Source organism: Mobula hypostoma, chromosome 1, assembly GCF_963921235.1.
Source record: "Mobula hypostoma chromosome 1, sMobHyp1.1, whole genome shotgun sequence".
Lineage (NCBI taxonomy): Eukaryota > Metazoa > Chordata > Chondrichthyes > Myliobatiformes > Myliobatidae > Mobula > Mobula hypostoma.
This window is the reverse complement of record NC_086097.1, coordinates 180,962,304-180,977,033: the sequence shown is the minus strand read 5'-3', so window position 1 is coordinate 180,977,033 and position 14,730 is coordinate 180,962,304. Positions and strand designations below refer to the sequence as shown.

Sequence of the window (14,730 nt, the reverse complement as noted above, 5' to 3'; positions counted from 1 at the left end):
AGAGTATTTTTCTGTTAATCAGTGTCAAAAAAAGCCAAATTAAATCCACTGTAATTCAATGTTGTAGAACAGTACAACATGAAAACTTCTGGGGTGTAGGGGTGGTGGTGAATACTTTTTATAGGCACTGTATTTCCAAGTCAGGATACTGTGCAACTTGGGGGGAACCTGTGCTATTTATTCTCAGCTTCAAGGTGATAGAGGTCAGACTTTTGAAAGGTGCTGTCAAGGAGGTTTTGGGGAATAATCCTGAAGCCAGGGTGTGCCTGTGGTGGACTGAGCAAATGCTTAGGGTCGCAGATGGAATGGCAATTAAGTCGATTGCTTTGATCTAGTGCTATAGGAGATGCTCTCATCCAGACAAGTATTCAATCACACTCATGATTTGTGACTTCTAGATATGGAAAGTCTTTATAGAGTCTGTGGCCTGGCAATGCTATGGAAAGTGATTAGAGGCTTGTCTTTCTCAAAAGCTGTTGAAAATTTTCTCTCCAATTATCTACCAATGATCCTTTGCTTCATTATCTTTCCAGGAAATGCATTCCAGATCACATCCTGCTATGTACATACAGCCGATTTGCAGGGATCATTTCGTACTAAACTGTTATTCTCAGTTTTGCAATGGACTGGTGGTTCACTTTCCGACAGTATAGGCAAGTTCTGCAATTGCATAATAAAAATACAAAATGTTGAAAATAATTAGCAGGTTAAGACAGTATCTGTGATGTAAGAAACAGGGTTATCATTTCAAGTCAGTGACCTTTCATCAGAACTCTCTAGCTCTCTGCACTGATGTTGTCTGCCCAGTTGAGTATTTTCCTTTTTTTAATCTCAGATTCCCAGTACCGGCAGTTCTCTATTTTTTGTTTGCTGAGAACAAATACTTACAGAGGCCAGGTTGTGCAAATACCCAGTTTGGAGGCTGACTCATTGGCTGCTGGCCTGGATACGGCTGCTGTAGGGAGTAGGGCTGTTGCATGGGGTAAGACTGCCTGCCAGTGAACATTGGTTGGTGGCCTGTGATTGGATGCTCTCTACTTGCAATTGTTTCATTGTCGCTTGGTCTTACTGAAGGAAGTTGCATGATTCAATAGTCATTGGCTTTTTAGTGGGATACCAGTATGCTAGGAAAGAAAAACAGAAATTCACTTTGGCAAGTTGCTCAACTTTTTGAAGCAAAGCATTGTATATTGTTTGGTAACTTACATGACAACTAATTAAGTACTTTACAAAGTGTGATCATTGTAGTAACTTGGAAACATGACAACTAATCAAGATCCCACATACAACACGATGTGACAGTTGGTTGGAAAATAAATATTGTGTTCTCCTATTTCTTCATCTGGATTGGTTTCAACCTTCAGAAGTTCCATTGAGCCAGCTTGGATGTTTGCTGTGCTCATTACTATAGATTTATCTTTAACAAAGATTGCACTTCCATAAATTTGGCTAGGGGTGTCAATAGCCAAGTGCATTCCTGGCACATAGGGTTGGGTGTTCAGCCTATGAGTTTCTTGTATGCACAAGATGTCCGGTTTTAAGTTTGCCAGGATTTCTGCTTTACTTTGGCTGAAGCCTTCGATGTTGTGGCTAATGATTTTCATGATTTCCAGTGGGCCGAGGGTTCATCCTTTTACCACCCACTGGATCTCTTGGTCTGGCAGGATTGGTCTCCTTTCGGATTAACAGGGTCACAGCGTGAGCATTCCTGACCTAACAAGGAACGGAGGCGAAAGAAAAAGCAACATCAGGAGATGGAGTCAGCTCTCTCTAACGGGATTAACAACTTCCCACCTCTCACCCTAGAAGAATTAAAGGATGAAGTATCACAGCTAAAATCCAAGAAAGCTGCTGGCATAAATGGGATTCTTATTGAATTCCTTAAACATCTTGGATCTAAAGCACTCCACTGGCTTCTGTCGCTTTTTAACTGTTGCGAAAGATCATTAAAAATACCTAAGAAGTGGAGAAGAGCCAAAGTTGTTGCTCTCCTAAAACCCAATAAAGACCCCAACATTCCTAAAAATTATAGACCTATTTCCTTGCTCTGCACCCTCTATAAACTCTACGAGAGACTCATACTGAAAAGAATATCCCTCTTGGTCGAAGGTCTCCTAACACCAGATCAAGCCGGGTTCAGGCCAGGCCACTCCTGCTGTGGTCAGGTATTGAACTTAACCCAGTATATTGAGGATGGCTTTGAAATGCGACAAAATACAGGGGCAGTATTTGTTGAATTAACAGCAGCATACGACATTGTGAATCACAGAGGCCTTCTACTGAAGTTATCTAAAATGTTAAAGAATGAAATCACAGTTAAAGTAATAAGAAGCCTCCTAGAAAATCGCAGATTTTACGTAAAAATGAATGGAATTAAGAGTAGGTGGCATCCACAAAAGAACAGACTACCACAGGGATCGGTCCTGGCACCTCTACTATTTAATGTTTACACAAATAACCAACCAACCTTTCCTAATACACACAGGTATTTCTATGCAGATGACCTATGCATAGCAATGAATATTGAACACGTTCTGCACAACTGCCCACTCTCACCTGATTTAGCTGACACTGTCCTGCTCAACACCAACCAAACAACAATAGAGTGGCTGGCTGCCTAGTGTGATAAACTATGATGATGATCAGGATTGGTATGGCCACTGCTCTGCATGCAACCACAAGAAACTGCAGAGAGTTGTGGACGCAGCTCAACAAATCACAGGAATCAACCTCTCCTCTATGGACTCGTCTATACCTCACTACCTCAGTAAAGCAGTCAGCATACTACTCCACCCAACCCAATCATTCCCTCTTCTCCCCGTCCCATCAAGCAGAAGATACAAAAACCTGAAAGCATGTACCTGCAGGCTCAAGGACAGCTTCTACCCCACTGTTATCAAACTCTTCAGCTGTCCTCTTGTACAATACAATGGACTCCTGGCCTCACAATTGTTATGATCTTGCACTTTATTGTTTACCTGCACTGCACTTTTTTTGGTAGCTTTACACTTTATTCTGCATTGCTATTGTTTTCCACTTTGTTTTAATCCCAATGCACATCAGTAATGATTTGATATGTACAGACAGTATGCAAGACAAGCTTTCACTGTATCTTGGTACATGTAACAATAATAAGCCAATATCAATACCAGTACAGCACCCTGTGATCTTTAGTATCAGGTTTATATCATATCTAAAAGATGGAAACTTCAACTGTGAAGATCTCACTTAGAATAGTCCCTCCAATAGCATGGCATTTGCTCAGTCCATCTCCTTCAAGATCTTAAGAAGGCAGGAGAATGGGGGTTGAGAGGGATAATAAAATTAGCCTTGATGGAAAGGTAATCTTATGGTCTTATTCTGTTCTATGACCCTGCTTTCACTTCTGCATCTCCATACTATAACACTCAGTACATAACAAGAGGTGTTGTTTTGGGAGCTGTTGTAATGCAGATTTACTGAGCTGATTTCTGCAATGTTTGTCCTGCAAAGAGAGACTGGTAATGAATAACCTATACACACTGGAATTTAAAAAATTATAGGTGATATCAGAGATAAAAAGCATGTTAAAGGAATTGACAGGTGATATAGAGAGGTTGTCTCTTTTAATTGGATAACCTAAAGAAGAGGTATCATGTTATCGTGAGTTGAGATTTTTTTAAATGTAAAAGTTGTAAATCTTTGATTTTTTTTATTTCCATGGTCCTCATGGTATCACAAATTGGTAAGACAACTGGTCTGCCTATGACTGCAAGAAACTGCAGAGTTGTGGACACAGCTCACCATGTGACAGAAACTAACCTCCCTTCTGTGGACTCTGTCTACACTTCTTGCCGTCTCAGTGAAGTAATCAGCATAATCTAAGACCCCTTCCTCCACCCACCCAGGTCTTTTCCTGTCGCATTGGGCAAAAGATACAAAAGCTTGAAAGCATGCACTAATAGGCTCAAGAACAGCTTCTACCCTACTGTTATAAAACTATTGAACAGTTCCCTAGTATGCTAAAATGGACTCTTGACCTCACAATCTAACTTGTTATGACCTAGCACCTTATTGTCTAACTGCACTACATTTTCTCTGTAATGATAACATTTTACCTTTTGCTACCGTTTTATCTTGAACTATCTCAATGTATTCTGTAATGAACTGGTCTGTATGAACGGCATGCACGAGAAGTTTTCCACTGTACCTCAGCACATAATAAACCAATTTACCAATTCAAGGCTGTGACAGACAGATTTTTGTACATTCAGGAATCTAGAGGAAATAAGGTAAAGTGAACCATTTTAAGTGAACAACCTCCAAACAGGTTTATTTCAGATATCCAGCTTCAGAATGTTGTTTTTAGAGGGTGTGGGGTTAGATGGGAAAGAGGACTTGTGGCAATGATCAGCCGTGATCCTACTGAATAACAAAATAGGATAGACAGACCATCTTATCTTAGTCTCACAAGTATAACATCAATATATGTATGCACAGAGTCATTTACTTCATTACTCTTTATGACATCTTACTTTTGGTTGTCACAGTGTACATAATTCATGTACAGTATGCCCTTAATTCTTTGGGTGTTACCTATGTCCATCACAATAACATTGTTAGGCAGAATGTGAGGACTGGGAAAAGCAACTGTTGATTTCAGATTAATGACAATCCATCAATATCAATAGCTTGATGTCATGGGAAAAAGATTGAGAAGAGTATAGATGGGAGGAAGACAAGGTGGCAGAATGAGGGGGTACATATATATGTACATACATACAGGTCGAGCACCCCTGATCTGAAATACTTGGGGCCAGAAGCATTTTGGATTTCAGATTTTGGAATATTGCATCTATATAATGAGATACCTTGGGAATGGGACCCAAGTCTATATATACAGGTGCAAAGGATGTTGGTGAAGTGCCCCAAGAGAGGTAGAGGACAGGTGGTGGAGAAGGAGTGCCAGGAGTGGAGAGTAGTGTGGATGCAGACACCTGGTCCTGAGACACCAGGCAAGGCCACTTGATTCCAAACAATGGTTTACTGATCATTACAGAATGTTTCTCTGGTGCTCCTTACTCCCTTCCCTCTCCCTTCCCTTTTCCCAACCATGATTCGCCTTCCCCTCCCCTGCCCCCTTCTCACTCTGTCGACAACAAACACCCATATTACAATCACGTTTATCATCACTTTGTTATGAAAGTCATTTTTGTTTTGTGTCAGCAGTACAGTGTAATACAGTATACAGTACCAATACATACACACAGTACTGTGCAGGAGTCTTAGGCACCTGTAAAACAATTATGTAAAGTGAAGAAGCTTTCAAAAATAATGACAAGTTCTAAATATTAAAAAAATACTCTAAAGAGCTGTAAATAGTTAAAAACTAAATCAAATCAATAATTTGCGTAACCACCCTTTGCCTTTAGAACTGCATCAATTCCCTTGGGTACACGGTTGTGCAGTTTTATAAGAAAATTGGCTGGTAGGTTGTTCCAAGCATTTTGGAGAACTTGCAACAGTTCTTCTGCAGACCTTGTCTGTCGCTTCAGTCTCTCCAGATAATTCCAGACAGCCTTGTTGATGTTGAGAGCAGGACTCTGTCGAGGACATACCATCTGCTGCAGGGCTCGTTTTTCTTTTTGCTGAAGATAGTTCTTTGTGACTGTGGCCTTGTGTTTGTGGTCATTATCCTGCTGCAGCATGAAGTTGGTACCAAATCAGACACCTCCCTGATGCTATTGTGTGTTGAATGAGAATCTGCTTGTACTTCTCAGCAATGAGAATTCCATAAATTCTGATCATATCACCAACACCATTTACAGAAATGTAGCCACAAAACTGCAGGGAACGTGTGCTTTCCCTCACTGTTGGCTACAGGTACTCATCCTTTTAGTGTTCTTCTACGGACAAACAGCTTGAGCCGAAAATGTCAGATTTTGACTTGTCAGTCCGGAGCACTTGTTGCTATTGTTTGGCACCCCAGTCCTTGTGTGTTTTTGTGCACAGGTGAATCTCTTGACTTTGTTATACTTTGGAGGAATGACTTTTTGGCAGCAACTCTTAAATTGAGACCACTTCTGACAGGACTTCTCCAGACTTTAGAGGGGTGTATTTGGGTTCCAGTGGTGTGCGTATACACACACACATATATATACACACACACACATAAACAATCATATAAAAATGTACTTACATATATGCAATTTTTCTCTTTTTGCACCAAGTTAATTTAACTTTATAAATCTATATACTTAACTGTTTTTTTGTTTTTATTATGTATTGCAATATACTCTTGCTGCATAACACACATGCTTAATCATACATGCACACAGAGCAGCCTCATACCCCAATGAAACAGAGACATGCCTGCCCTAGCATGCAAAGCCAGCTCTGATGGACTGGGTGGATGAGATCCAATGGTTAGGAAGACAGTTCTGCAATGCTCAATGGAGAGTGAAGAGTTCAAGGGGTGGAGCACCATAGCCAGGTTTGGCAGGAACCTGTTATAGTAGTTGACAAACCCTAAAAGAGACCACAACTATGACATGTCCTTAGGCCTTCGGGAGGCTGGTGCCCGTGATGGAGCTGGCTGAGTTTACAACTTTCTTCAACATTTTTTTGATCCTGTGCAGTGGCCTCTCCATACCACACAGTGATACAACCAGTTAGAATGCTCTGCATGGTACATCTGTAGAAATTTGTAGCTTTGATGATGTGCCTACTCTCCTCAAACTCCAAATGAAATATAGCCACTGGCGTGCCTACTGTGTAAGTATGTTTGACCCAGGGTAGATCTTCAGAGACGTTGACACACAGGAACTTGAAACTGCTCACTTCTGATCCCTCGATGAGGACCAGTGTGTACAGTATTCCCTCGACTTATTGGGGCTTACCATTTCTGTGGATGATTGGGGGCAGATTTTACAATTAGTTAATACTTCCTCTATTTGTGCTAAACATTCCCTAATTCAATTTAAAGTGGTTCATAGAGCACATATGTCCAAAGATAAGTTAGCGCGTTTTTACTCGCATATTAATCCTTTTTGTGATAGATGTTCGGGGCAGATAGCCTCTTTAACTCATATGTTTTGGTCTTGCCCTACTTTGGAAACTTTTTGGAGAGATATTTTTAATATTATTTCTAAGGTATTAAATATAGATATCTCTCCTCACCCTATTACTGCTATCTTTGGACTACCTAAAATTTCTAGTAATCTTTCCCCTTCAGCCCGTAGAATGATTGCACTTCTTACTTTAATGGCGAAAAGATGTATTTTACAACATTGGAAAGAGCTTAATGCTCCAACTACCTTTTTTTGGTTCTCTCAGACGATTTTATGTTTGAATCTGGAGAAAATTAGAAGTAACCTTTATGATTCTTCATTTAAATTTGAACAGATTTGGGGACCTTTTATTCGATATTTTCATTTAATGTAATATATACCCTTCTTGTTTTTTTTTCACTGTTTTTAATGGAGGTCGGGATTGAGGATGTGATTTTAAGTTTAACTCTGTTTGGTTTCAAGTTAGCCCATTGCTTTGCTTTGCTTTTAGTTAGTTGCACAGTGGGTTTTTTTGGGGTTTTTTTTTCTTTTTTTCTATTGATATATATAAAATTTAGTATACTATTATGTTATCTTGGTTTCTTATGTTTAAATTACATTGTTTGTAGTATTTTTTTTTGGTATTGATACCTTCTGGAATTTTATTATATTTTAACATTGTATTAATGTTTATATGGCTTACCTTTTTGTATACTTATTCAATAAAAAGATTTAAAAAGAAAGAAAGTATTCCCTCGACTTCACCTTCCTGAGGTCCACAATCAATTCCTTGGTCTTACTGACACTGAGTGGAAAGTTTTAACTGCAACACCTTGATAAGGAACTGGGTCAGGGATGAGGTGGTGAGTGAACGTGAGTAAGGGGTCAAGTGGCTTGGGGATCAAGGGCGGGGCTGAAGGGTTCGGGTTAAGCGCAAGAGGTTAATGGTTCACGGATCAGAGACGGGGTAAATGGTTGAAGTCAGGGTGAAGGGTCAATGGCTTAGGGATGACGAGCTGAGAGGTTAGGAGTAAGGAATGAATGGGTCGGGGATCAGGAACAGAGATTCAATGGGAGAGCTGAAGGCCCCCAGGATGAGGGGACGGGACCCTGAATCCGGTTCCCTATCCACTTACCGGGAGACTTCGCTAACCGAAAGGCTCCGCTGCTTTTACGCACCCGCCCACGGCCGTTGGAAAGCCCACGACAGTACTCCGTTACCCGGGCAACAGCACGGCACCCTGGGTACTGTAGTTCAGCACGCGGAGCGTGACGTTAATGCCACTGATCATGAATGGCGCTGGCTGACGACAAGTCGCCGGCTCTTGTAACTCCCAGAGTGCAACGTGATCCGCAGTGGGTAGGAGTATTTTCTTGGGTCTTTATATTTTATTATTATTTATTGAGATACAGCGCAGAATAGGCTTTTCGAGCCGCGCCGCCCAGCAATCCCCCGATTTAGCCCTAGCCTAATCACGGGATAATTTACAATGACCATTAACCTACCAACCTTTGGATGGTTGGAAACCGGAGCACCCAAGTTTTGTATCAGAATATCGCTACGTGTTGTCATTCATGATTAATTTCAAAGTATAAAATACTTCTTCCCCCCCCCCATCCTCCTGTGTAAATTCACAAGCAGATTTACATAACTTAGCTACATTTTAGGAATTTGGGGAAATGTAAATTGGGAAGTTGATATTTGTGAAATTAATAAATAATAAGTGGTCGCAGTTTTCTTTGATGTAGAGAAAGCTTATGGTATGTTATGGACGCAAACACGAGGAAATCTCCAGATGCTGGAATTTCAAGCAACACATAAAAGTTGCTGGTGAACGCAGCAGGCCAGGCAGCATCTCAAGGAAGAGGTACAGTCGACGTTTCGGGTCGAGACCCTTCGTCAGGACTAACTGAAAGAAGAGCTAGTAAGAGATTTGAAAGTGGGAGTGGGAGGGAGAGGGGGAGGGGGAGATCCAGAATGATAGGAAAAGACAGGAGGGGGAGGGATGGAGCCAAGAGCTGGACAGTTGTTATGTTATGGACTCAAGGATTGCTGCTTAAACTGGAAAAGATGGGAATAGGTGGTAGAATGTTCAGTTGGACTTAAGATTTTTTTAAAATGTGATAAATTAGGGTGAGAACAACATTCTCTAAGGAATATGAGTTAGACAAAGGGAGACTACGGGGGAGTGTGTGTAGCCCACTCCTTTTTAATATTATGATTCATAATAGTTTTAAAAGTATTGGTTCAGATATTTCCAAATCTTCCCAAATGATTTTCCCAAATGTGGAAGAGAGGCAGGAATAAAAATTATAGAACTAGGAAAATGCAGGCAGCTGTTAATAAAGTAGAGGAATGGGGTCATGGGGGGTGTTTAAATTTTCTGTTGCAAAGACTCAAGTTGTTTATTTTTCTAAAAGGAACATTACACCCACGAATGATCTCAAGTTGTATGGTAAATCTCTTAAACACAAGTCAGTGATTAAGTTTTAGGTATGTGGATGGACACAAGGTTAACATAGAAGATCCATGTGAATAAAATTCTAGAGGAGTGTAAAAAAGCTCGTACTGTGCCCAGGTGCTCAGTTGAGTGTGATTGTGATGTGTGTGGTAGGTTACTTAAACAAATCTATGTTGCTTTAATCAAATCTGTCTTTGATTATGAATGTGTTCCTTATGGGCCAGCCCGACCAGCAGTCTTAAAACTCCAAGATAAAGTTGAAGCTCAAGCATTAAGATTATGTTGTGGTGCTATTAAACCACTCCCAATTTCGGCATTACTGGTAGAAATGGGTGAAGTACTTTTACATCTATATAGGTTACGGTTAGCAATAGTTTATTGGGTTAAAGTAAGAGGACATAAAGTTGGTCATCCAATATTGGTAACATGAGTAGAGTGTTGGGAGCATTGTGTTCGTAAGGTCTTCAGTTTTGAGTGGATGGGAAATGAATTGGCACAAAATCTTGGGTTGTTTAATGTGGATTATGGTTCCTGTGTACCATTTTCTGTCACGCCTCTATGTTTTTTCCCTTTGCCTGTGGTTGATTTTGGCCTTCAGGAAAATATCAAGATGAGGAGTGATTGTTTATCAGCGACACAGGAAGTTCAGCATTATATACAAGGGAGATTGTATGGATTCTTATACATCTACACAGATGGTGCAAAATATCCAGTGACAGGTCACCCGGGTGTTTCTGTTCATGTTCCAAAGTTTCAGCTGACTATTAAGAAAAGATTATCAGACAAAGTATCAGTATTCACATCTGAGATGGTTGCTATCATTTTAGCGTTGGAATGAATCGAAGAAGTATGCCTTAATTATGTACTTCTATGCTCTGATTCATTCTCCGTCTGGACATCTATTTCAATAGGTGCTTCAAATTGTAGGCCAAACATTCTTCTTGAGATTGGACATGGGTTGAGGCTCTAGTCCTCTGTATACATTTCATAAGGGTTCCTGCCCATATAGGGGTTGAAGGTGGCAGACATTCTTGCCAAGCAATCGCTCAAGTTAAGGATATAAATGTACTGGTGCCTTTGCACAAGGGGGACATGAAAGCCATACTGTATTTAATAAGTCGATTCATTCACTGTGGCATTAAAGTTGGGATAAGGAAAAGAAAGGATGGCATTTATATAAAATTCAGAGGATGGTGGGAACTCAACTGAGAGATGGATATAAAAGGAGGGAATAAGATAATACTTACATTTTTACATACTAGCTTGAATAATTCCCCGTTCAGAATTAATTTGCATGATACTGGCATCTGTAGGGAGTGCACTTGTCAAGAAATGGTGCAGCATATATTGTTTAAATGTAGTTCCTATGAGGTGCAAAGGAAACATCTAATTGCTAAATTGGGATCTTTAGGACAGATGCAGTTTAACATGGAAAATTTGTTAGGATATCACTGTCACCATAATGATTGCAAGTGCGTATTTGACTCTGAAAAACAGTAGGCTTTTTGCTATTATGAGTTTTTTGGGGATGGAATTTAGTGGGTATAGTTCCTGTTTCTTTGCTCCACACTCCCAACTCAGCAGGTAGCAGTTATGTATGTCATGTTGGTCTGCCAACCGCCATTAAACTTAACACCAAGAAGAGTAAGAATTATGGGAAATGTAAAGCAACACACACGAAATGCTGGAGGAACTCAGCAGGTCAGGCAGCATCTATGGAAATGAATAAACTGGCGACGTTTCTAGCCGAGGCCCTTCTTCATGACTGGAAAGGAAGGGGAAGACGCCAGAAATGTAATTACCAATATAGGAACTATAGTACAGCAAATACTTGAGAAACTATCAAGTCTCCCATGTTGAACTACAAATCCCAGAAGGCTTAGAGAGGAGCGGTATTATCTGGGGAACTCCAAATAGCACCGGCTCGCAGCTAGGCAATGCGAAGAGGGCTGCGCCACGCAATGCTCAGTGGGAAGTGCAGTGCCTTTGGTGATCTCGCCCCCCCAACTGCAAGGAGGCCGGAAAAAGGGAATAAACTACAAATCCCAGAGGACCAAGCGCGGCGCCGGTTGCGTTTTGCAGTGCGTCGTTGACGAGAAGCAGAAGCCGGTGGGCACGCGGTTTTCTCTGACGGGAGCGACGGTAAGGAGAGAGCAGGCGGGCAGGCACCGACCTCAGGTGAGGAGGCGCTCGGCAGCTTATCATGAAATCGCCATTCGGACCGGGTGGGATGTTTAGTTAAGTATCAAGGATTTTATTGATGTGAATGTATTCAGTCAGTGACATCCGCCACTGAATGTGTTGGGGGTGGGGGGTGAAAGTGCCGGCGCGGCTGTGGGGCACAGGCCTGGACGGTCTGTTATGGCTTTGGGCCTGCCACGGCTTCCCGGGCTCCCGGGGATTCCAGGCTTTGGATGGATGGATGGAGGGTTGATGCGGTATATGCCTTCTCCGGGTGCTCCTTAGCTCTGGGATACTACCATTGCAGCACTGAGGGAGCGCCGCCCTGCCAGCGCTGTTGTTTGCGGGTGGGGGGTAAAAGAGAGGGCCGTCCCCGACCCGACTCTCAGAACATTTTGACCTGTTGCTGATTATAACCTATTGGTTGCAGTGACCTCGTGCAACCCACAGTAGACGCAGCCATTTGGCCTCCTTTGTCTCTTTATGGTGGGCCCTCTGTGGAGTATTTGCTTGGTCAGAGGGTGATGAAACTTTGCCATCCGGTGGAGGGCTCGCTGAGTGATCCTCAGAGTATCAAAGAGTTAGTATAGGAGATCGGTACTGAGTTTAGTGATTATTGTGTTCTTATTTATGATAGAGCAGGTACGTGTGGGCTATTCCTGCAACATAGGTTTTTAATTCATGAGGAGGATGAGGAAAGAATGTTAGTAAGGTAGAGCAGAAGATTAGACATGTAAACACGAGGAATTCTACAGATGCTGGAAATTCAAGCAACACACATCAAAGTTGCTGGTGAACGCAGCAGGCCGGGCAGCATCTGTAGGAAGAGGTACAGTCGACGTTTCCGGCCGAGACCCTTCGTCAGGACTAACTGAAGGAAGAACTAGTAAGAGATTTGAAAGTGGGAAGAGGAGGGGGAGATCCAAAATGATAGGAGAAGACAGGAGGGGGAGGGATGGAGCCAAGAGCCGGACAGGTGATAAGCAAAAGGGATACGAGAGGATCATGGGACAGGAGATCAGGGAAGAAAGACAGTGGGGGGGGGCAGTGGATGGGCAAGGGGTATAGTCAGAGGGACAGAGGGAGAAAAAGGAGAGAGAGAGAAAGAATGTGTCTATATAAATAAATAACGGATGGGGTGCGAGGGGGAGGTGGGGCATTAGTGGAAGTTAGAGAAGTCAATGTTCATGCCATCAGATTGGAGGCTACCCAGACGGAATATAAGGTATTGTTCCTCCAACCTGCGTGTGGCTTCATCTTTACAGTAGAGGAGGCCGTGGATAGACATATCAGAATGGGAATGGGATGTGGAATTAAAATGTGTGGCCACTGGGAGATCCTGCTTTCTCTGGCGGACAGAGCGTAGGTGTTCAGCAAAACGATCTCCCAGTCTGTGTCTGGTCTCGCTGATATATAGAAGGCCACATGGGGAACACCGGACACAGTATATCACCCCAGCCGACTCACAGATGAAGTGTCGCCTCACCTGGAAGGACTGTCTGGGGCCCTGAATGGTGGTAAAGTAAGAAGTGTAAGGGCATGTGTAGCACTTGTTCCGCTTACAAGGATAGGTGCCAGGAGGGAGATCAGTGGGACAGATACTTAATTGATCCAAAGGGATTACAGTGTCACAGTAGCATTACAAGTGCACAGATAATATAAATATTAGAAGAGAAGGAAGAAAGGATTAAAAAAAGTTACCTTAAAAATAAGGTGTACAAGATTTACCATACCTGAAAGACAAGTTGTTCCTATTTCTTGACGCCTCCAATGGGAACAGTTTATTTTAGCATATCCACTCACTGAATATTGAAAGTAGTTGTCTCTATCGTGGTATAGAATGTTGTGATTTACATGTGTACACATACATATGACTGCATACGTTGTTGCAAAATAATTATGGGTACAGTCTTTGCGTTTGGGCAGTATTTCCCTTCCTTATTGCTTGTACATAAAGATTTTTAGTCCTCATGTTGTGAAATGGATGTAAGAAATTTTAAAAAGTTCTAATTCTATAATTTTTTCATGTAATCACAACATTTTTAAATTTGGTCACTGTATTAACTGAGTCTTGCAATTTCCAGATTTTGCAGTGTAAATATTTAGGCTTTGTTTATAATAGGACTGATTTTTATTAGTTGGACAAGCTGCAAGTCATTCTCTGACTTGCATTGGTTTCTTGCAAGGAACCTTTCCAATATTTTTTTAAAAAAAGATGAAGTATTGGAAAATTAATTTAGATAATGCAGATGTATTACCTTTGAAGTTCAGACCAAAGATGTGCAGGTTGTTAAAATATAATGTGATAGCTTAATTTTTGCTTAAGGTGACTCAACTGTAGACTTGTCAGTTAAGTCGTGCAGTACACACAATCTACATAGATGCCCATTCATCAGTGTACACAATTATGTTTCATTTATTTTAAAGTTCAAGATGTATTTTCTGTAATAGTTTTACCATGGCTAGTATCTTGGCTAATGAACAGGTTTATCAACCTTGCCTCCATCCACTGACTCTCGGCCATCTGGACTATACCACTTTGTGCCCTGTCACTTGTAAAAATGCCATCCCCATCTCTCAGTTCCTCCATTTCTGCCACATCTGCCCTCAGGATGAGGCTTTTCATACCAGAACATATCCCATTCCCATTCCTTTGAAGAGATATCCCATTCCTTCAAAGAAAGGGGCTTCTATTCCTCGATCAATGCTGCCCTCACCCGCATCACTTCCATTTTGTGCACATCTGCCCTCACCCCATCCTCTTGCCATTGTTACGTACCCCGTAACTGGGTTGCCAAACCAGCAGAAATGGATCACTCAGTTGGAGTCTGGAGTACTAGAACTAAGAAAGTTTTATTACAGAAACAAGCAACACAGTAATCGACAGGATAATAAATGCAACAGTTCAGTGATGATAAACACACATGTGCACAGAATTAAGATAACAGCATCAATCAAGCTCTATCGTTGTCTAGGGGTAAATGACCAATTTCAAAATGACTCAAAGTTCAGTCCAGTTTAGTAGTTCAGTTCGCAGTAATCGTTGCCATGGTGGTGGA

At 41.6% G+C, this 14,730-nt stretch overlaps 2 protein-coding genes across 6 annotated transcripts in view; one reads left to right on the top strand and one right to left on the bottom strand.

The window, feature by feature from the left end:
- Positions 1 to 11,695, bottom strand: part of LOC134347911 (protein lifeguard 2-like) — a 50,854-nt gene extending 39,159 nt beyond the window's left edge. Inside the window, exons 1-2 of the mRNA XM_063050562.1 lie at positions 11,531 to 11,695; positions 8,165 to 8,276 (exon numbers count right to left, since the gene is read on the bottom strand). Of these exons, the coding sequence (XP_062906632.1) occupies positions 8,165 to 8,276; positions 11,531 to 11,695 (277 nt within the window). The remainder of the gene's footprint in view (positions 1 to 8,164; positions 8,277 to 11,530) is intronic.
- abcf2a (ATP-binding cassette, sub-family F (GCN20), member 2a) overlaps positions 8,302 to 14,730 on the top strand; it is a 66,545-nt gene continuing 60,116 nt past the window's right edge. Inside the window, exon 1 of one of the 5 annotated variants that reach the window (XM_063060989.1) lies at positions 8,302 to 8,388. The gene's annotated coding sequence lies outside the window, so the exon portion shown is untranslated. Of the gene's footprint in view, positions 8,389 to 11,542; positions 11,728 to 14,730 lie in introns of those variants that run through there. The other 4 variants (XM_063060973.1, XM_063061018.1, XM_063060982.1 and 1 more) reach the window with 4 other exon arrangements.